Source organism: Macrosteles quadrilineatus, unplaced genomic scaffold (genome assembly GCF_028750875.1).
Source record: "Macrosteles quadrilineatus isolate MER2022 unplaced genomic scaffold, UCM_ALF_1.0 Scaffold_3__2_contigs__length_128488019, whole genome shotgun sequence".
In the NCBI taxonomy this organism is placed as follows: domain Eukaryota; kingdom Metazoa; phylum Arthropoda; class Insecta; order Hemiptera; family Cicadellidae; genus Macrosteles; species Macrosteles quadrilineatus.
Genome location: NW_026542596.1, coordinates 19659234 through 19683297, shown reverse-complemented (window position 1 = coordinate 19683297; position 24064 = coordinate 19659234). Strand labels below are relative to the sequence as shown.

At 34.1% G+C, this 24064-nt stretch overlaps 1 protein-coding gene across 1 annotated transcript in view; it reads left to right on the top strand.

Annotated features, from left to right (window-relative positions):
* LOC128990569 (uncharacterized) overlaps window positions 1-23458 on the top strand; it is an 89955-nt gene extending 66497 nt beyond the window's left edge. The window contains exons 3-7 of the mRNA XM_054413000.1: window positions 14827-15025; window positions 15986-16135; window positions 18257-18441; window positions 19179-19544; window positions 21943-23458. Coding sequence (XP_054268975.1) covers window positions 14827-15025; window positions 15986-16135; window positions 18257-18441; window positions 19179-19544; window positions 21943-22200 — 1158 coding nt within the window. The 3' untranslated portion in view covers window positions 22201-23458. The remainder of the gene's footprint in view (window positions 1-14826; window positions 15026-15985; window positions 16136-18256; window positions 18442-19178; window positions 19545-21942) is intronic.
* The last annotated feature ends 606 nt before the right edge of the window (window positions 23459-24064 follow it).

The following is a 24064-nucleotide window of genomic DNA, read 5'->3' as shown; positions in this document are numbered from 1 at the left end:
GAAACACAGAGTGTAACATTTACCTTAAAATAAGAGAAGGTTGATTATCCTCTCATGCAAACTCAACGAGATAAACACACAATTTTTTCTAAATGACGAGACGGCTATTATTTGCATATGCAAAATCAAAAATACGATTATTTAATAATACTAAATTATTAATTTATAAATTTGAATTATATGTCTCCTATAATAAGATTTTTTTAAATTAGATTACGTAATAAGACTTTATATTTAGTAGAAGATTTACCGAATTTTGTATTAATTTTCAACAAGCCTTGCAAGCTTTTTGTTTTAAATGCATTATAAATGTATGGATTAACGTCCGCACTAGTGAGTACTACGACAATCCGCACGTGCTATCCTGATAATTAGACCAATTCGTTAATACCAAAATGTGGTTCGTATTCCACTATAAACTGTACTAGGGCTAATAATTAACAGCTGTGTCTAAGTAATATGTCGGCCTTAGTCACTAACAAGACTACAAGATCGCGCCACTCATCCTAAACTCATCTCCATTCATACTTGGCTTAAAATACCTACTATGTATGGTCACCATTTCAATGAATAACTATTATTAAAGTAAATATACATTATCTATTTCAAATACTGTATACTTTTTACAGAATCTGTCATCGCAAAATGCGTTTTAATGACGTACAAATCTTTGGATTGAATCAAATACATTGCATTACAACTAATTTGTAGGTTGAAGAGTGTTTTTTCGAAAAATCACAAGAAAACTTGAAATCGATGTATAAAATATTTTTAACCTTAATTGTTCACGTTAGATACGATGAGTATTTTAAGAGTACCTATCTCACGCTGTTATAATTAGTTACAAAATAGTTCTCGGTTTTTATTTAAACGATTGATTATAAATCGTATGAATACAGAAATTCCTCTCTTGACTACTAATCGTTCACAAACTTACACAATTTCCAACCACACTTCAACCAACCCGTTTATCAGATTGTGTAGATATCGTCCACCTATCTATTGTGACATTGTGTGATCTATTGTGTCCATCGCACAATACTCCAATCGAGTACAACAATGTTCAAATCCCGCCCGTGACCAAACCCCGATACTGTAGGCCTACTTGGGAATGCTAGCACTTTTGTCCAATCCCAAAACGTAACCGTTTGAATACATAAATGTATAACGTAACCAATCATGGTCATGCAACAAACTTAAAAATAAACAACAAAAACTGTAAGACTTGTTTAAAGCAAGGTAAAAAAATACCTTAAAGAGAACTATGAAAAGTTTCCGATGAAAATAGTATATTACGTTACTAGTCCTGAAAATAAGAGTTTACCGGACGAGTGTGGTCGTTCCCGTGCGAGACGAAGTCGAGTACGGGATTACCATACGAGTCCGGTACACACATTTTGGACGAGTTACGTACGATAGTTTACGCCATACTACTTAATTCGTACAAATCCTTATATATTTCCATCAACTAAAGGACTAAACATCACCAGTCATAACCTCTAAGAGAGGTTATGTTTTTGTTTATAACCAATCATTGCCACGCAAATACAGTATAATCAGCTGATTGGTGTCCGGTAAAACTCATTGCAGAACAGTATTACGCAATGAAACCCCATTTGAATAAGCTGGCGGCAAACAGCTGTTTTCTGGACTAAATCCTTGCGTGGAAAGTTCGTCAAAATAATGTAGTGTGGCGTAAACATATTTACCTACGACCGATTTTTAATTACTATCAATCTGGATTTAATTACTAACAATCACTACTGATAACTTTTTAGAGAGGTTATGTTTTCGTGTATTGTCATTGCCACTGAAAGTGATGCAACGACTTGTATAATCAGCTGATTTCATGTAATTACGTGTTTGTTAAACTTCGTTAAATATTACATTGCTAGCAGCATTCTTACCATATACAGGGTGTTGAAAATGTCTGGAACCAACATTATATCTCGTGAGTGGTTAAAGAAAAACAACTGATATTTTGTGTACGGATATACTATGGTTTTACCTATCTTTTGGTGCCTTATGAAAATTTTTACCACTTATAGGGAACGTCCTGTGGAGGATGCAGTAAAAGGTTTTAATGGAAGCCTATGGTAAATGATACATCATTTTAAAGGCCATTTTTTTCTGAGTAAGGAGCCACAAGTTTCATCTCAAAAGGACCACCCTAGCAAAAATGCCGACTGTTTGAAATTTAAAAAACCACTTATAGGGAACGGATATTTTCCTGATACCTTACTCAGGAAAAAATTGCCTTTAAAATGATGTATCATTTACCATAGGCTTCAATGAAAACTTTTTTACTGCATCCTCCACAGAACGTTCCCTATAAGTGGTTATTTAAATTTCAAACAGTCGTCATTTTTGCTAGGGTGGTCCTTTTGAGATGAAACTTGTGGCTCCTTACTCAGAAAAAAATGGCCTTTAAAATGATGTATCATTTACCATAGGCTTCCATTTAAACTTATTACTGCATCCTCCACAGGACGTTCCCTATAAGTGGTAAAAATTTGCATAAGGCACCAAAAGATAGGTAAAACCATAGTATATCCGTACACAAAATATCATTTGTTTTTCTTTAACCACTCACCAGATATAATGTTGGTTCCAGACATTTTCAACACCCTGTATAATATTGTATCAGGTACAATTCGGCAAATAATTAATTTACTAGTGTACCTGTTGCTCGAATTCGAGCAATTGCGAATCATTACAGGCGACTCAAAGATTATAGAAATACTCACGACCTACATAACAGTTAGATATAATCAAAATCTTTTGTAAATATCTTATCTTTTTTTCAAAAAGCTGATCTTGTTTTTTTAGTGTTTTTAGTGTAATAAAAAAACTTTTTTCTATTTCTTCTACTTGGTTGTGTTCTATGACTTTTTCTATGTTTCCTTTGTTTGCAAATCGGTTATTTCAATGATTGCTCAAGGAATGTAGCACAGTGTTAATGCAGTTTTATTTTTAGCCTATCTCAAATTGTCCAGGATTTCTCGCTCTTTTCCATTGTAATAATTACACCAACCCAAGTTTCGTCTACAGATGCAATATGCCAAAGAATATCACCTACGTACAATCTCCAAGAAGTGGTAAAAAAGGCAGAAACCAACCCATACAATAGATATAAGTTAACTCCATAAGAAATAATTTTAAAAGTTACTGTGATATTTGGATTTTCCACTGATTTGGTAATAGAAAATTATATTGCAAAACATGACACGATGCAGAAGAAAATCAATTTTAAAATCAGAAAAATCCATTGCAAATACTGTAACAGCTGTTGCATTAAAAGTAGTGTAGAATTATGCATATGGCCGTAATGTAAACAAATCTGAAGAGGCAACTTTAAAGGCTTCTGGGGCAGAGCCCCAAGGGAATTTACCTCTTTCCTCTTTTGATGGCTCATCTACAGACCAAGACCTTTCTTTAGAGACCCCTACCAAGTTTCTACGCCCAGCCGTTCTCTCAAATTAGCTGTGACAAAACCCCCGTTTTCCTCCATAAGAATAACATGGGATGGGAATTTAAAGGTCACGGGGGCAGAGCCCCAAGGGAATTCACCATGTTTCTCTTTAGATGGCTCATCTACAGACCAAGACCTTTCTTTAGACACCTCTACCGAGTTTCTACGCCCAGCCGTTCTCTCAAAATAGCTGTGACAAAGAAAAACAGTTTCAAATTAATATATAGATTTTTGGACTTCCACCAACTTAATTAAGAATACGCGAGTATCAACATGAACAAGTCGGATCAATAATTAAATTGGTCAACTGATCAGCTGATCAGCTGATCAGCTGATTAGTTGACGTTCGAAGCATTGCAATTTTAATTCTTTTCTCTCAATACTTGAACCTCATTGGTCCGTTACCTGTGTTGATATGAGAAAAACTATGCTGATATGAAATGAAACTATGCTGATATGAAAGTAAACAACTGTAAAGTGAAACTTTTCAATTCTAAAAACTGGACTGAAATGGCTACTTTAAAAAACGGTCGTAGGTAAAACATATTTACAGTACGTATTCTTATGCCTGATCAACATTTTAGTATTGTTGGGTGTTGTGACTAAAACACTGGTAAAAAGTACACCCAAAATTGTATTTTTATTTTTGCGTATTAAAACGGACCAACCCCTCCCCCCACAAAGTGTTTTTTACGCTGACCTGCTGTTATAAAACACTATTTAATATTAACAAATTAAGTGACAAATTGTGATTTGTGTTTTTTTTTTTTTTTCTTAAAATGGATTTGAGATTGAGGTTTCTTCTAGGTGATACCATTGACTATTAGATACTGTAGGCCTAGGTGATACTAACATACATGTTCTAAAGCAGTGCCTCCTAGCACAGCTGTTTCTCATTTTAGACCACTTAAGTCTCCACAGATAAGATCTACCATGTGTGTTGCTGTTGCTGGTGGAGGGGGGTGGAGCAGGCGCAGTTGGATTTCGAAATTCGACAATGTTTGCCCCAAAGTCGTGACCTGTTCGGCCTACAACATTTCGACACTGATTCCGACTCACTTTTACACATTTTGTCTACTTTAGTGTTTCAATCAAGAAAATTTCTAAGCGTAACAAAGCAAAGAAACTATTAATTTACAAAAATACATAAAAACAGAATCGATTAAATAAATACCAATCCACGGTCATCGTTGTTTGTAAAATACATTTTGTGTAATGAAGTCACATCAGGTAGTATTTACTTCTTGGTATTAAATTTCCTACCAGTAAGATTAAATTTCGATTAAAATTACCTTCAAGGCCGGTCCTAGACCTAATTTGGGGGGGGTCACCGGGCCCCCTGCAAAGTAGAGGGGTCCACCCCTCCCGGGAAAATGTGAAAATAACGTGATGAAATGAGCGATTTTTAAGCTAGCATAATAAATTAAATTGACCTAGGTGTACAGGTTTCCCATTTTATTTTAAGGTTCAAGATTTGTTTAATAAACTTGTATAATTTGAAGTTTTTGCATTATTGAGACTTGTGGAATTTAACGAAATATACTATTGTGATTGTGATTGTGCCGGGAATTGAACCCGTCCCTCCCGCACCGAAGTCTGAGACATTAACCACTATGTTATTATTTCGTAGCTAGCAACACATCCAATTGGTTTGTGATATTTTTAAACATAATATAAGGTCCCCTTAATTATTAAGAAATTATGAATACGATTTTGAAAGTTTTTAAATTTACTATGGTGGTTATTGAATTACAGATTTTGCTATTACAAATTCCTGGCGTTTAGTCTATACTATTATATAAAAATCTAATGGTGTCTGTCTGTATGTGTATTACTTATAGGTGCAAAAACTACTGAACCAACTGGGCTTAAATTTTACAAAAATATAGTTACCATACCAAGGACCATTATAGGACTATTCACACTTCGATACTGACTAATTCCACTTCGGCTTTGCCCCTTTGGCTTTAAAAGTTCTGAGGTGAGGATTTTAAAAGTAAATATTGATTGGTCTCCATGGCTGCGATGAGAACACTAACAATGTTTGTTTACATTATTGCTTTGACATTTAAATGTAAACAAGAAGAACTGATAAACTGCAAATTTCACAATTTCAGGCAGCTGATACAAAAAAATTAAATATAAAATTTTCCATAACTATGAGGTAGGTTTATTTTAATCTAACCTTTTATCATGGATTATTTATTCTAAAACTATGTCAATGATTGTAGGAATAAACAAATATTCTAAAAGCATTGCTGCATCAACTCAGGCTCTACTTTTTATTTTTAAGGTGTCTTAAGTGTTATGAAAATAATGTTATTGATATTTTCATGGAAACAATAAGAAAATTACAATGTATAGATGTTTTATATGAATTTGGAGTCTACTTTAAATAAATTTGAACTGCTTAACATGTGTTAGATTAACTTAACATAACTTTCGCATCACATTGTTTTTTTTTTTATATGTATATTTAGGTAAATTTAGTTATTGTGTTTCGCTAAACCTATGCTTAAATTAAACTAAAGAATATAATCAATAACTAAATTGTATATCGTTGATTTAAATACTCTTATTTTATCTTAACATAGCTTTCAGTTCACATTTACTTTATTTGATAAATTTATTATTTGTGTTTTGTCACATCACTGATTAAATTAAACCAAGGAAAATATAATAAAACTAAGCAATACACAGTGTTCTTTTGTTTCTAAAATCAATGAAATATCTGTTACAAAGTTTACTTAATGGCAAGTGTGAAAATGTAAAGGAAATAGACGATGGAACTGATAAAAAGAACTGGTATGATATTAAGTTGTTTGTTGATATTTTTGTAGAGTAGAATCAGAGATGCAATGAAGCACGTTTGGGGATTTCTTATATCTTTTTAAAATTTGCTATTACATTTTTTTGTCCTTGGTCCTTGATGCTTTGATAATCATATTAGTTTTGTCTGCTGTCGTTAATGCTAAATTATTTGTTTAACATTTTTTATAGTACAGATATAGTCTTTTTAATATTTCAAAAGACTGTTGATAAGGCACAACAATATTTCTTAAGATTATAACAGCTGACTTAGTTTTGCTAATGATTTATTGTGAGTGAAGAAACTGAATATGGAAGGATTTGTGATTCAATATAAAGAAGAGTGAAATTTAAAAAAGGTTAATTTAAATTTAAAAATTAGTATTTTTGCAACTTCAAAATTGAAATTTAAAATGTCAAAAATAAAGAAAAAAGATTAAGGGAGATGAAGGTAAATCATGTATGTGAAAGTTTTATTCGAAGATTTGGTAAGTTTTTCTCATATCAGCCTACACAAGATTTAAAATTGATCAAACCCAAAATGGTGGTATCCACTACTTACCAGATTTAAAAGTCATAACTTAAACGTTTCTATTGAGGCCATAAATGTTTAATTTTGTTTCTAAAAGCGTTGGTGGATATTATATGCAACAGATGTAAAGATAAAAATGTTTCTATTTTGTGTCCTCTTCCCGTTGCAAAGCACGGGTACAACAGCTAGTTTAAGATAAACTAATATTCAACTACCTTTCAAGCTTTGACTATTGATAAACATTCTTTGATACTATTCTTGATCCAATAGCCAATTCAAGTTTTCAATCATCTAGGTTAACATGAATAATAACATTAAATGTGGAAGAATAAAATGAAGTTATACAATAGTTAGGGAATTTAAAGTGCCCCCCCCCCCAATATTTTTTCGTGCGATACCCCTTTGTTGTATTTTGTTCAGTTATAAAAATTGGTAGTTTTCCTCAAAGATAGGCTGTTTAAACTGCCTCCATTTATGTTTAGCAGAGTGTAAAACCAAAAATAGATTTATTAAAAATACAATAACGAAGGTACACATTTAATAGTTTGTTTCGTTATAATTATTGTTAATCTAGGCCTACATGCAGTTAGCATATCCACAGTTTATATTGTTGTAGAACAGCACTAGACGGCGCTTGAAGCAATGTGACAACTACTGTGCATCGCAGGAAGCATCAAGGTATTTGTAGTAACTCCGGACGTAATTTCTGTATAGATTTACAATTTCCTTAATTTTTATTTCTATGAAATTAATTTCAGATGAGAAATTTATAATTTTAATTCAATTTGTCTGGATTTTTCATGTGGGCTATACCTACCTATCTATTTTTACGTATTTTACATGATTTTCTGCAAGAGCACTTTTACTACTCCAACAATATTGATTACACAGTATAATTGTAGGGTGGAAGATTTTACAACAGAAATCCGGAATTACATAAAAAGCAAAGACCTTGAAAAGCATTCATAGATTTTATTCATCATATTATATACCATGCTGGTACCCTTGCAGTTTAACATTTGTAAAGTATAACTTATACGAATTGAATCAGAATTTCAATATTATGCTCAATATATTTTCCCCTTACAGCCAAGGGTGACTAGATTGTCGAACCACTGGTGCAAGATGAGTCAATAAAAATATCTATATTCGAAAGTGATGGTTTCTGGAAAAGTTATTGCTTGGAAACTGTTCAAACATTTCAAAATTGAGCTAAGACGTTGTTTTCTTTTGTTTTTTCGTGTCTACACCAGTGGCAATTTCGTTAGGAAGTAATGTAAAACCAGTGACTTTTTAAATATCAGATTAGTCTTTTGAAATTTACTATCTACAGAAGTCGTTGCTGTGGAAAGTTGAACGTATGGCCATTTATTGTTCAAACAACACAACCTGGCGATCCAAAACCCATAACTAATCATGCCAGCAAAACATTGACTATAAACCAGAGTAGTGTTGTTTGTAGTCAATAACATCAATTATTATTGTGCTTACAATGAATACAAATATTCCAAGCTCGTAGTGATATTATGTCATTAATAAATGTCGCACTTTCAACGACGGTTCAACGACGGGTTTTGTTTCCAAGAATAAGTGGAAGTACTAGCCCTTCCTATTTCAGTTGAAATGCGGTACTTCTGTCCTCGAGGTGAGGGTTCGAATCTCTCCAATCGCCAATAGGCTAAATGCTAAGCGAATAACACTGATAGCCCGATTTAACATTCACTTATCTGAAAAATAAATACATATGTCCTCTTGCGAAAGGAATCTCTATTTTTCAGATTTTCTCTAAAATGAAAGTTCAGACGTATTTACTTTTATACTTCCACTAAGTATGGGTATGAGACGAGAGCTACGAATATGGCATAATCACAAATGATAAGAACTTAGCACTGACTTAATCATTCCTCAACTTATCGTGACAACCACAAAGTACGCGCGATTTGACAGTAGAGTGTGACAGTACAGCATGTGTCGAAATCGAGTGTGACAACACGGTTGGTCTGTCGTGACAACGTGATAAGGGGTTTATCTCGTGACAATAGTCGACTCCATAACTACGATAAAAATATGATTGGTAGTTTGCAAACAACTGGAAATCTTCTTTGGTTTTATATTTAATTTCAAAACTAAATTATATAATCATGATTAAAATGACAATAGTACTTTCATTCAACATCGCCTCATTTACATATTTCTAAAAGATTTATAAAATACAACCAAACTGAAAATCTTAAAACATCAATCAAACTTTCCTTAAAACTATCTTCAAAGATTAAGTTTAAAGTTTAAAACTCAGACTTTGTTTTACAAAAATGAGTATCATATCTTGAAAATATTTATACACATTTGGTCTAAGAGTCAAGAGTATATTTTAGCGTATTTTAAAATCATTGAATGATGTTTGTTGTGAATGATAGCTCTTAAATCAATGGAAATTGTATGATAAAATACTTAACCTTGAGTCACTTCACACCTACCCATTACAATTATTTACAACCTGATTTAAAAAAATGATTTCGAACCTTTCAGAGCTCAAGAATGCGTTTAAAATTACGTTACTTAGCTTCACATCAAATGTGTTGCCACTATTTTTGTACCTACCTGCTTTGTTGTCTATCCAAATGCGCAAAGTTAACTTCAGGCGGGCAATATCATTGAGTATTTTATAAACAAACTAGCTGACCCGGTGAACTTCGTATCGCCTAAGTTATAGGTTTCCCCTAAGACAGACCGATGGAAAGAAAGTACCGTTACGTTTAACTTTCAAGATGATCTCGTTCGCATCGCTCAATCACGTCCTGGTCGAAGTTCGTTCGCTACGCTCACTCACCTTTGAGTTGGAGCTCGTTCGCTACGCTCACTCACCTTTAGGTTGGAGCTCGTTCGCTGCGCTCACTTGCCTTCAGGTTAGCTCGTTCGCTACGCTAACTCGCCTCCAGGTTGAAGTTCGTTCGCTACGCTCACTCACCTTTTGGTTGCAAATTAGCTGTTGTCATAAATGTAAAAGAAATAATAGTGCTGCACCCTGTTGGTAATCCTTGTAACTTTAATGCTATTGAACATCATAGAACAGAACCAACTTGTTTAATTGAAACAGCTGTTAAGATTCATTAATTCCATTTCTCATAAGGTTAGCATGGGAAACTCCAGAGCCACTGGGGCGGAGCCCTTTTAAGAATTTCGAAACGGGAAATAGTTTACGTCCGATTCGCATACCTACAGAATTTACACACCAAATTTCAAACGATCGGTGAAGTCGTTCCGGAGGAGTTTGCAGACAAACACTGTGACACGAGAATTTTATATATTAGATTGCAACATTCACAAGTATTGTGTCACTTTCAAGGTTGTTGATTGGCCACAAACTATATCATCTTCAACTCTTGCGTGATTCCATGCAGAACCGTTCGTCGCTAGGTTCTGACTAAGATGCTACTTGCTAGAATAGTTTCTACTGACAAGAGATTAAAAACACAGCGATCTAATGGTGAAAGTTGATCGGAACTGCGAGAACATCTCTGACTCTGACGCGGTCAGAAACGTGTAGGAGATGTTTCAGCACTGTATTACCCAGTCCTCGTCCACAGTTTTCGTATTTTTAACATATAAACATAAAATTGCTTGAATATAAGTTCAACAAAATGTGCTTTATTCTGTAATTAAATATTTTAAATCTGTTTTCTTAAAAAGTCAAAGCCCTTTTACTCCGTCCAAATTAAGTTCGTCGCAGTCTGTTCACGGATGTTTTACTCATGCAACTGTGTTGCAAAAGGCTTTTTGCAAAAAAGCCAATTATCTTAAGGCTTTTTAAGAAAACTGATTAAAAATAGATTCTTTAACAATTTTTAGAGTTCTTTAATGATTAATATAATAAATTGGATGTGCTAGACTAGTGGTTAGCGTCTCGTATTCAAGAATGATTTATATTATTATTTACAATATATGCATGTGGCATATGAACAAAAAATAACCATTTAAAAGAGTTTGTGATTTTGTAATAAAAAATATAGCGCGGTAAACACTAAATAAATATTTTATTTATTTACATACATTCATCTATTGTATTTAAGTGATACAGTCAAATTTGTGGTCATCGTTTAAGGCCATCAACCAAATAAAAATATAGGCATATGGCAGATCAGAATAAAGCTTAAAGTGTGTAGATTTACGGAAAAAATTTTAGGTATGAACGTTCCCAACACTTTATTCTGACATACCGTAATAAACGAAATATGATTATTTTCATACTTAACATTGTGACTAAGGTATGCAATAAAGGAAAACAATTTTTCGCGTCGACCTCTTGACATTCCTACACGTAAAACTGAAAGTTGCAAAACACGGGAAATGTGTCAAAGGAGTTGGTCAACTGATACTGATAGTTAATAGAACGGTAGAAAGTTAGCGGTCAGAACCAAACCGTGTTATCGCTGTACAACCTAGACGTGAGCGATTCTCTACCGCAGGCCTACAACGTGATTCTTCATTTTATATAGTGAAGGGAAAATAGTCCATGATTCGCCATTACCAGAACTACTAATGAATTAAGTTCATAAATTTACTCTTAGTCAAAAGCTCTGTCAAGCGATAATCTCTTTAGCATTTGTAGTTTCGATCTATTTCTGAACATACAGTTCAAGATCCAGTCCCTTTTGCATATTTTTGATGTAGATTCCATAAGTGCTCCCCAAACATTGTACACCGTGTCCCAAAAAAAAACTGAACAATTTTATTTACTTATAAAAAGTTTATTAACAATCACACGATAAATTAATTACATTTTAACTGACACAAATATTCTCAAGTTTTGTTTGATATCATATGTGTTAATGATTTTCAACATGGTTGCCTTTGTTGGCAAAAAGATAGTCAATACAGCTGTCCAATTCAGCTCACACTCTATGGCGCATTTCGTCAGTAATGTTAGTAAAGGCTGCATTTATTCTTTGTCTCAATTCTCGGACATCGGAAACTTCTGTCTTATAAACTTATAATTTTGACAAATTTAACTCACATGCTGCACAGCGAACAGACTTTTGAGGGTCGTGAAGAAATAATTGTTGCACGTTTTTAATCAATTAATTTTGGATTTTCGGCCTACCCTTACCTTTTAAATGTTGTAAGCTTCCAGTTAACATAAATTTGTCATACCAGGCTCGAATGCTGTTCCGTTATGGAGGACGTCGACCATAGCGTCTTCTAAATGTTCTTTTCACTGCAGTATCTGACTTACTTAGAATGTACCACTCAACGCATTGCGCTTTCTCTCGTGCGTTCATGGTGCCTGCTTAATGACAGGACAATGTTTTTAAATTTAAAGATTCAAGCGACAACAATGAATCAGCTGATAGTTACAATTGATATTGAACAAAACTTCATGAGCTCAGTTATCATATGATCACCTTCAAAGTAGACTAGGTATGCCTGGACGTATTATATAACAATTTAAAATTGTTCAGTTTTTTTTTTGGGACACTGTGTATTATAACAAACTTAATCCCTCATTTACCATGACTATGTAACAACTAGCTCAGTCTAATTTATGGAGGGATGCGTTGTTGTTTACAATAATTTTGTTTCTTGGTATTGGTCTTAGTTTGAAACTAGTTTAACCAAATGAAGGATCTAAGGATACATGCCTGTCCTTTATAGGATTATGGATTATAATTATAACCAAACATCAAAGCAACCCTTCCATAAATAAGAAACATTTGTCGACAGCGGGCAACGCACGATGAACACCATGAATCTCAGAAATATCGTTGGTTTTATCGCGCTTTTTATTTAGAGTAAAATTTACGATTATAGTGAAATAAAAGGTCAATGTTGAATTTTACAGGATGGTCACAACTACTTATACATTACAGCTTGTAGTGTTAAAAAGGTGTTACAACCGGAAGAAGTTTATCGATGTGAAAATCCTATCCTGTTATGAATAGTTTTCTTAGATCCCATACTTAAGATTTAAGATTGAGCCATCCAATAGTTGTCTAGATAAGTTGATGCATAGAAAATTATAGAGGCTAGTTTCCAAATGCTACCGTTAAGAGCAAATTGATGATAGGCTTTTGCATTTCATCTGCCTCCAGCCGCCTTCGAACATCGACCTTCACTCTGTTAACTCTAATTTTAGAACTCCAGGTGGACTGGAAAGTGCCGTTATATCTGATTTGAATATTAGGGAATTTTAATAGCTTAAGGTTGGCCTTTAATATGCACGTGTAGGTTTTATAATGAATCGCAAAAGTAGGTGATGAGTGTCCCTCTACCAACAGCATATTTCGTTTGTTTAGTTTGAGCTAAACTGTAAAGTAAAAATTATTTAAGTAAATCTATACATTAATAGGCAAGCATGTTTCTTTAAAACCTTTTTTCTCAGCTCACGTTTATTACAGAGAAAATCTACGCATACTGTTAGAAAAATATTTTCCTGTAGATGTGCAGAATCCCTTTATAAATTAAAATAATCTCAAAAATAAGCACATCAAATTAATTTGAAAAATCAAAAAATTAACATTGGTCTTATGGGTTGCCATGCTGGTAACGAAATAACAACGCAATATAAACAGAAAATCAAAACAAATTAAAGAAATTCCAATCACATGTATACTTATAAAATGTGTACTGTATGATCAATGCACTGCAAACCACGTTTGTGTGTGTACATTAATAGTATTTAGTTTTGTGGTATTTTCACCAGCTGTAAAGCAATCATCATCTAAAATATAAAATCAAAATAATAACATAAACAAATTTAGTTCTCAGTGGTGGTGAGTCTGATTTTGCACTGATTGTGTGTTGTGTGTTATGTCCGATTATTATATACTTACTTTTTGTTTAGTGAAATTTCGGTGATTTTACTGTATTTGTTTATTATAAACTTGAGTGACTTTCAAGTGAATTCTGAAATGCCTCTTCGGCGATTCTGGCCGGGTAGAAAGAAGAAACCGTATTCGTCTCTATAATATGAGAGTCAATCAATAAGATTTAGTTATTATACCGAATTTGATAGATACAGTAGTTTTAAATTTGTGTAGAGAAGTGCCTCGGGAGTTTTGTGGCTCAGCCATTGGACTTATGAACTTAGAATGCAGATTTTGCTATGGGAAACACTTTTGGTCCGAAGCCACACAACGTGATACGACGGCATTCACATCATGTTTCCACAATAGGTAAATTTGTTTTACAGCCCTTGATACGAAATGCTTTTTTCAAGACACTTTCAAAAGAAATCCCTATCACATGTTTTATTTACAACGTGGGTTGAAAATAGAGAAGTCTGCACATTGCATATTTTTGGTCGAGTTTTCGACCACTGGACGACCTCTAGTTTTATTAAAACTACAAAACAAAGAAATATTTATATTCAATTTGGCAAGATTCTACATTGGTCACAGTGACACATCGAGTTTAGTTGATTATTCTATGTTAAAGAAGTGTTTTTTATTGGAACACATTGGCTACTTATTTTTTTGTATTTGGGAGTCTCCTTTACAGAATCCTACCACTATACAGTACTATAGGCTGACTAACCACAAAAAAATAAGAAAATCCATCTTGGGGTAGGTAAAGGGTTTGTTTTCATTGGGGCTTTCCATTTTTCCATTTTATTTGCTATGATAACCCAATGTTGTTCAGTTTACGTGGACGAACCATGTTGAGGACATTTCCAAAGCTCTCAATCAAGTGAGCTAAGCTAATTGCCCTTTTTCTTCTACATACCTACCTAGAGAACAGCCTACATTCATCCATAACAACAGTTGTATTTTTTGTTTTACATGACTACAAATAAAAGCTTCCTTCCTTCCCTTTTCTTTCTCGATGTCCAGGTTGAAATCCCAATCAATGGCTTTTCCCGCGTTTCACTACGTTAAGTTAATAACCATCTTTAACAGTGGTCTGCTTTCTCCCCCATAGAAAGACAGAAGAAATCTCTAACACACCTTTGGTAAGGAAGTTATTAATATTAAAACTATGCTCAACAGTATAACAACATATTGTTGTAATGTTCCAGGGTTTGACGATTGCTGAGAGTTTCGCGCCACACCTGATCCCCGCCCAGTGGCCAGTCACTTCCATCCCGCTGTGGGCCGGACTACTAGAGGGTGTACTGCTGCCTATAGTCCTGGCCATGACTGACAAGGCGTTTGTACGTCGTGTTGCTGCCATATACTCTCGTCGCAGACCTTCCGACATGACAAAACCACCACAAGGTATTGTTGGAGCAGTATGAAAAAAGTGTTGACTTTAATACAGAAGTAGCCAAAACTACCTGGACTAACTCTACAGATGCCATATACATATTTAAATTATTTGAGCAAGCCTCTAGCTAGGCATTGAGGTTATAGTAATTTTATAGAATAATGCACCACTAAGAAAGAATATATTGCAAACGTTTTATTAACAAACGAAAAATAAACTGTACATCATAACTGAACAAAACAAAACATTTCAACAATAACCCAACAGCTGTTGTAATACAACTGAGGTGAAGTTGACACAACAAAGTTATGTTTTCTCTAAGTATAGCTTTCCGCTTTCCACACTAGAGCTGGGCTGAGCGAATGTATAGAGCTCACCTGGTAATCAAACGGTCGATGGTTTGGTCCCGGGGCTACTTTGGTCCTGAGAAAAGTCAAAAGCCTCTTGATAGTTCAAAAATAGGTCCTTGAACATTTTGGACCATGGCTAAAATACCACCTGATCTCTGATATAGTGTCTGTTAAGCATTCATCCTTCAGTCATCTTCACCTTATATTACACATCCTGGTGTGTTTTGTGTCTTATAAATCTAAGCTAACGTAACCTCCAGTTCTATTATAGTTTATGGGGTCTAATAATGCTAAAGTTAGGATGTTAGTAAAACAAGGTGGCTCAAGATGCTCTTTCAGTTTGGTTTGATTTAAAATATTGTAGTCCTATTATAGTAAAAAAAACATAATTTAACTTTTGTCAGTGGTATTTTGGACATTTAAATAATTTAGTACCTATTAAGCGTGGTATGTTTTTTTTAATATATAGAACATTTCTCAGGATGTTGTAATTTGCAAACTTATTGTCTTTTGTATTAGTTTGGACTTTATCACGTTCAAGTTCAAGGTTAGGATGTCTACTGACCTGGGTTTGGACCAATTTTAATAATAACAGAGTAATAATTAGATATCTAATTGTAGGAATGCATGGGAAGTTTCGACCTTTCAACAACTGCTTGCTTGAGCCTCAAAGACCGATGGAAACAGTGCGCTTCCCGATCACCAACGGATCTCTCTTCACCAGCCTAGATGGACGGATACCCATTATTCATAACTACAGAAGAACAAAAGGTTAGTTTAGCACTTACAAATTTGTATCTTTTGAATAACTCATTAAAGTCAGATATTATTACAAATTGTTGTGTGATATTTGTATGTGCTTTAGATGTTGCAATGATCGACAATTTCTGATTTCCTTAAGAGGGAATTATTCTGGTTTTGTAGGAAACTCCAACTCTAAAATGATTATCAGTATGTTATTCATCATTATGACAAAATTGTGTCCAGTTGGAAATTATTATCAATTATCAATTAGTTGAGATAGGAGGAAAGCCACCTAGGTGTGTATTTTAACCAAAATATGAGTCAATAGCTTACCATTTATACAAAATGCACACATTCCACATACATTGAGGAAGTCAGTTGCTCAGTTGGTGGCGTGGCAGATTATGAACCAAGGAAGCAATCATGTTGTGGATTTGTGTTCTGATGCTGGTGCCACTCATGGTGAAAAGAAAAAACATAGGTGTGCTATTCCGTCATATTCTGACGTCACTCAGATTGCAAACAAAAGATCACCTGATTGTAACTGTCAAATTAGTATATGTATTTGTTTTGATTTGGCTGTTATTGTTTTTATTATTATAAAAACAATAACAATCAAATCAAAACAAATACAAATTTGACAGTTACAATTAGGTGATCTTTTGTTTGCAAATCCGAGTGACGTCAGAATATGACGGGAATAGCACACCTATGTTTTTAGCGAATTTCCCTATAGGGAAGTAGCTATTACCGTAGGTCTCATGGTAAGACTTAGGCCCGGGACCGATTTACTTTTTCATTTTGATGTCCCCAGAGGCCAAAAACACCATTCGTTCAAATTTTTATATATGTATATATATATATATATATATATATATATATATATATATATATATATATATATATATATGTATATATATATATATATGTGTCCGTGAACACGATAACTTGAGTAATTTGTATCCGATTTTGATGAAATTTGGTTTGAAGGTGTAATGCGGGATAAACTAGAATGAGTTCGCGATCCAGCATGATCGGACCATGGGAACAGGGTTTTATGGGGTAAAAATTGGTTTTTCTCACTTTTGACCCTCAAAACACAAAATTTCCTAATTTTTCTCTAAACCTTCTTAAAGAGCTTAAAAAAAACAAACAATTCAGTTTATCAAAGTGTTTTTGTACGGTTATTGGTTACGGAGAAAACTAAAAAAAATGGTAAGTTTAAAATTCCCATGTTATTCTTATGGAGAATATTGTAAAATGTTGTAGTTTGCTTGTTTATGGATCTTTTGATCAAACTTGGCAAATATATTCATTTTATACTAAGCAATAATTATTTTACTTAAAACGCACACTTTATTAGTTTCCTTGTAGCAGCAAACCTAGGTACTCGTTATTTAAATAGATCAATTAAAAATCAATACAGCCAAATGGAAATTCGCTTAGACGGCAGGTTTGCTGCGGTGGGGGTATTTTCTTTCCACCATGGGTGCCACTGCTTAAGCTTAATATTTGTCAGTGGAGTTCTATCATGTACAGAATTGGTTAATTTTTTGCTTTGCTTTATACGTTTCACCTATAGACTCTGCACAAATAATTTTGAGGTCCATATAACGGGTAAAAATGGCAAATATGTCAAATGTTAAAAACAAATTAAAACAATTTAAAACAAATTTCTTTGAATTTGCAAAATTATGTAAAATGTCCATCGCCTTTTGATAGTAACACTAAAATGTCATTTAAAACTTCGTTTGACCAAATAATACAATCTAATCATAAACAATAACTCCCTAGTATACCAATAATACCCTATAGTACCCTAGTTATATAACCAAACAGTAAAGCACAATTCAAGAAATTAACCCTAAAATAAATAATACATAGAAACAAAATTGACACTAGCACCCAGTGTCACCGTACATGAACTAGACACGAAAAACGAGGTTCAAAATTTACAATGGAATGAGAAGTCTACTTTTGTTGGTTAGTCTACGTATTACCTCTTGAAGTGTAAGTCATGCATCACTCAAAACTAATTCCGGTCATATGCATAACTCAAAACTAATTCCCGTCGATGAAACATAACCTATCATCAAAAATTGTACACAACAGTCACCCTAATTTTTAAACTATGATAAATGTTATCAGGAGTGCGGACAACTGGACCGTTACCCTCGTACCATGTCAACCAGAGATACAGACCCCCCACCCCTCCCCCGCCATCAGTCACTGAAGCCCCACACATGGGCGGGGGGCAACTGAGGAACAACATCATCGTGGCAGACATCAACTGTGACAGGAAAACTGAGTCACCTCTAAGTCCTTTTAAAGAGGTAAGTTTTACTGTATAATGGTTCCCCAAAAATTGAGTTCACCAACGAGCTCAGGGCTTGCTTTAATAAATGGGGCACAACGGCACAAAGACGTTTTAGGTTTTTTGGGGGCGCAAGGAAGAGGTAAAATTCCCCCATAAAGTAGGTGAATAGGGCGCAATCATACCTTGGGCCCATGGCATGCCCAACTGCCATGACATGCAAACTGCAGGCTTGAACAAACTCCAATCACAACCAAGCAAATGAATTCAAATCTGACACCAAATATGTGTTTTTTCCTTCTTCCACTTCTTTTCAATTCAATCCCTACCCCCATGTGACGATTGGTCTCTTTGTAGTAGCCCTTAACGATGCAAGGGGAATTCAACATGCACTTGATTGGATGATTGCTCGCCTAGTAATTAGGTTACCTCACTTTGATCTTGACAGTCACTTTTTCATGGTTCGTAACTGGTCCCAGCTGTCCTTGAGCTAGCTATTTTGGCTAGATAACCAGCTGATCTTAGTCATTAAAAATCTACCATTTCATCCACCATAAAACTTCACTCTTCTTAAAAAAATATGCACTCTATATGGTGTGTAATATAAATCCAATAACTATAGTACCTATATCTACAAAATTTCCCTTTACTCTGATTAACATGATCCATACCAGCTATTACACTCCTCTGTAAGTATAGTCTACTGACACCTGGGAATACATGTGTTAAGCTAAAATTACATTTGGAATTTCCCAGGTACCAGTCCACAAGAAGGAGCAAGTCCAGTGTTACACTCAACGCCTCAATACGTCCGAACTCCGCGACACCAACCTACCTTCCTTCCCTCAGAACATTCAGCAATTGAGGGAAACCCTCTTCCTGGAGAATCAGGACTCGGAAGATTCTTACGAAGAGTTTGAGGAGACGTGTGAGGAGCCGATCTACGCGACATTGTCCTCCCGCAGCGCTTGCTCAGCTACGACAGCAGCTAACGATGATTTTGAGTTCTACCAGCAAGAGACTCCCAGGGAGCCCAAGACACACTCGGGGTTCAAGAGTTCAAGTGTGAGGCGGAGAATCTCCAGGAGCTCCAGTATTGATAGAATACTCTCACAACAAGGGGTGAGTTGAGCCAAGTCTGTTTAGTTGTTCATGATACAATGTTTAATATACTTAAATCAAGGGAAACCTGCAGTATCATGAGTGTGTACTGCCAAATAATTAATTATAACTACCTTGGGTATTAATGGTCAGAGGGAAAAAATGATAGCTGGTTTCTTAAAAATGCTAAAAGCAAAATGGAAAATGGAGCATGGAAACAAATTTGATGAACAATCTCACATTTGTTCCAAATTAACACTGGGTGCACTTAAGAACCTAATGTTCATATTTCCGTAACCAGGCCAGAGTTTAGGTTGAAAAGCGCTCTGTGCTTCAAACAGCTTTGGCTACACCTACCTGCCCGAGTGTCTGCGGCCCTTTTCCAGATAAAAAAAAAATTTATACAGATTGAATTTTGTGTGTTTTATGTATTTTTTTAACTAATGGAAATGGTATTTTCTATATTTTTGGAAATTTGGTTCCCCTATAAATTTGACTTACTGAGCTTATAGCCCAGTCAGCCCATATACAGGGTGAATAAAAAGTCAAGACCCCCCCCCCCCTCTAATATTTTTCCAAGTAAATATACGGAGATATCCTTTTGGTGGTCGTGCAATATTAGCAGGAAGTTTCATTTTATGGTTTTGAAATTTTTTAGTGTCCCCCCAAAAGGGGGATTTGGGGGGCAACTCAAATATTTTAGATGTAAACCCCTTTCAAGTGCACCTCATTATGAAATGTTTACAAAAACTTAGAGAATGGTGGAAGCTAGAGGTCGCTATCTCTTCTCTATCCAAAATGGTAGCCCGTCAAATGTTGTGGAAAATCAATGGTAAAATTGGTTCGTAATGGTAATATTGGCTACCATTTTGGATAGAGAAGAGATAGCGAACTCTGGTTTTCACCATTCTTTAAGCTTTTGTAAACTTCAAAACGAAGTGTCACTAAATGGACATTTAAAAAATTTGAGTGTCCCCCTGCGGGATGTGGGGGACAACTAAAAATTTTTCAATGCAAACCCCCATCAAGTGACACCTCATTTTGAAGTGTTTACAAAAACTTAAAGAATGATGAGAACCAGAGTTCGCTATCTCTTCTCTATCCAAAATGGTAGCCAATATTACCATTACAAACCAATATTACCATTGATTTTCCACAACATTTGACGGGCTACCATTTTGGATAGAGAAGAGATAGCGACCTCTAGTTTTCACCATTCTCTAAGTTTTTGTAAACACTTCAAAATGAGGTGTTACTTAAAGGGGGTTTACATTTAAAATATTTGAGTTACCCCCCAAATCCCCCCTTTTGGGGGACACTCAAAAACTTCAAAAACCATAAAATGAAACTGCCTGCTAAGATTGCACTACCACCAAAATGATATCTCTGTATATTTACTTGGAAAAATATTAGAGGGGGGGGTCTTGACTTTTTATTCACCCTGTCTAAAGTGGGGGTCTGTCGGTAACCTGTGTAATAGGGTATATTTCATCACTAGAGCCTTAAGTGACTTTTTTTGACCCGAGGAAAATGAGCGAGGGTTAAAAAGACACTTATTGCCCGTGTGGTGAACTTTATTTTTCTTCATATTGCATAAGTATAATTAACAAACTAAGCTAGAAAACAAAATCATTTGTATGTAAAGATAACCTCTCAAAACCACTTCCAGCTTGTTTTCAATTCTGCTAATGCAAATAAATAAGCAGCTGTTAAGTAAGTGATTCAGTAATTTGCTCATTTTGTCTATTACGATTTCTTTACAGTAATATCAAATCAAATTAAATCAAATCAAAATACTTTTATTCTAAAAATTAAACAGTACAATAATAGAACAATACATTACATGGAATTATTCCCCCGGATAGACTGTTGATCTGTGATCGGGGGAAGAGTTCTTGTAAACCATTGTTAGGCAATAAACAAAGTATTTAAAATTTGTTTGATGCTATTTCCTACATCTACTAGACACATATACAGTATAATTACCATCGATATGTCGAGTGATCGTCAACAATAGGTTAACACCTTACCTAATAAATCAATCAATAAATAATTACAATAATTGATCGATACGATTGCCATAATCGAAGCTGATTTTACTCCCTAGAGACTAAAAATGATTCTTTTAGCGAATTTACTCCATAGAGAGTAATAATGCTACCCGCAAGGCATGAATTAAATAAGGCCTTTTTTGCTACAGTATGACAAAAATTTGTTTTAAAAAAGCTTATAAAATTCTGTAGCCTATATTGTAATTTTTTATCATAAATATTTTGTTTAATAGACCATCTGTTTAAAATTGTGTATTCTGGTTGAGTACTTATTGCATTACCAAGCCATTCCATACGAATGTTAGCTTGAATGGCTCTCAAAATCGCTCAAATGAAAAATGTGTTAATTGTTGGTAATATTTTTCCAGAGTGATGAAGAGACTGAGAGCAACCACCGCCCGATGTATCGGCCCCAGCGACCTCCGCCACGGCGCTCTCGTCTGTCTCGCCGCCCTGGCCCTCCCCCCACTCCGCCCCCACCTAGACGGCTCGCCCCCGTCTTGTCCGTGGACTCCCTAGTAGCAGCATTACACCAGGCTGATGTCAGCTATCTAGATACCGGTGATCTATACAGACACGGATCTGTACCTGACCTTAAGAAAGTATTTTACACTGGATTTTTGTAAACAGAAATGAAAACAAGGAAATTTAATTTGAAAAATCTATTAAACACTATTAAAATTCTAAGGTTTAGTAAACCACTTGGTTTTAAACACCATTGAAACAAGTGTGCCTTTTACAGCATGACTCAATGACTATGTTTGACTGAGAAATTAATGAATTTTTTTAGTTCAGTTAGTTTTGCACAAAACGTAAATAACATACAGCTACATAACAGTCTAAAGTACAATTTCAACTCAAAACTGCTAAATTCTAATATAAAGAGACAATAGAACAATGTAAGTGAATAAGGGCCCTCTAAATCCAAATCTAAACTCGCTCATACTATTGTAAACATGTAGATACAAAATAGCCATATGTTTGTAAATGTTATAGTAGTAAGAACTTAGACACATCTCATTTGGTGTCATTCTATGTATATTCAAAACATAAAATTCAATATTTTTAACATTGCAGTACCATCTATATTGAAAAACATGTTTTTAGTTTAGGTCATCATTGAAGTGTAAAATCGGAATGTATTTGAGTTTTTTAGAAGTGTAGTTAAGTGTATCCTACAGCATGTTTAATTCACATAATGTATAGTTGATATTGACTGATTTTACTCCAGACAAATTACAAACCATAAGCATCACAAGTTTTTCTTAAACCCATTCAAGTTTTACATCTGATCAGAGCACATTTTTCTTATGTGAGAATCATTACAAGATTTACTTGATTAAGGATGGCACTAAATGGAGTGAAGTATTTCATGCTTTAAGAAACATATACGTAACAATAGTTATAGTTAGGTGAAGCCAAAGATATAATCGTAAATATCAGAAAAGGACACAATTGTGATAGAAATTTTTCAAAGTTTCTCAAATGAAATTGCTATCATTAATCACATACTGGTTCGATGCTAACTTCAAATGATTTATTTATTTATGGTTACTAATGTAATTAATAATTTGTATCATATAACAACTAGCCTACAAGACAAATCTCATAAACTGTTGTAAATACTGTATCGAATTTTAGGTAAAAAGTAAAATAATGGTAGTACAAATGCCTATCGCTGATGTTAGACTAAAAGTGTAGGTAAAATTCTCTAACTGATTAGTGTAACTGTTGCCATTTAAAAACATTACTGTTCAATTCTGGTTTTAATTTAAAGTAATTAAATGTAACCAAAATAATGAAGACAATAGCTGATTTAACTTTTATCCATACCTGGTTTCATCTCAATTATTACAAACTAATGGAATCAATTGCCTTTGAAAATTTACAAAACTTACAATTATTTCAAATTCTTTAAAAATACTAATGGCTTTCAAAATTCCAATACCTTTTGATCATGATGGAACCAGTATCATTTTCCGTGTTTTATCATGTTGTTAGTTTTTCAGGAAAAAATCTTCTATGCTACTAAAACTTAAATTAAAATTGTATTTAAACTGAAAAAATGAGTGATAGAATATACAACTAAAACCTATCAATTTGTACCTACATAACTTTTAAATAATCACCTAAAACCAAATTTAAGCACACCTTAAACCATAGTATACTATTTATATATGAAACTGTATTTTAAATAAGTTATCCCAAAAATAAAACTATACTACTTTGTTAATATTGCTCAATAACATGCCTACCTTAAACTATTATGTTGTAATACTTGATGTAAATATATTTGTATATCCAACCATTTGACGATGTTTTATTTTTCCTTGTTGCCTGTTTTATCTTACAGAAAACCAGTTTTCTTGACAATTTTCGAACTAAGCTACTGTTCAATTTCTTTACAACAAATCAATCAAGAATATATCAACTACAACTATATACTTCTAATAAATTCATTCTCATACATACAATTGAAAGGTGAAATTC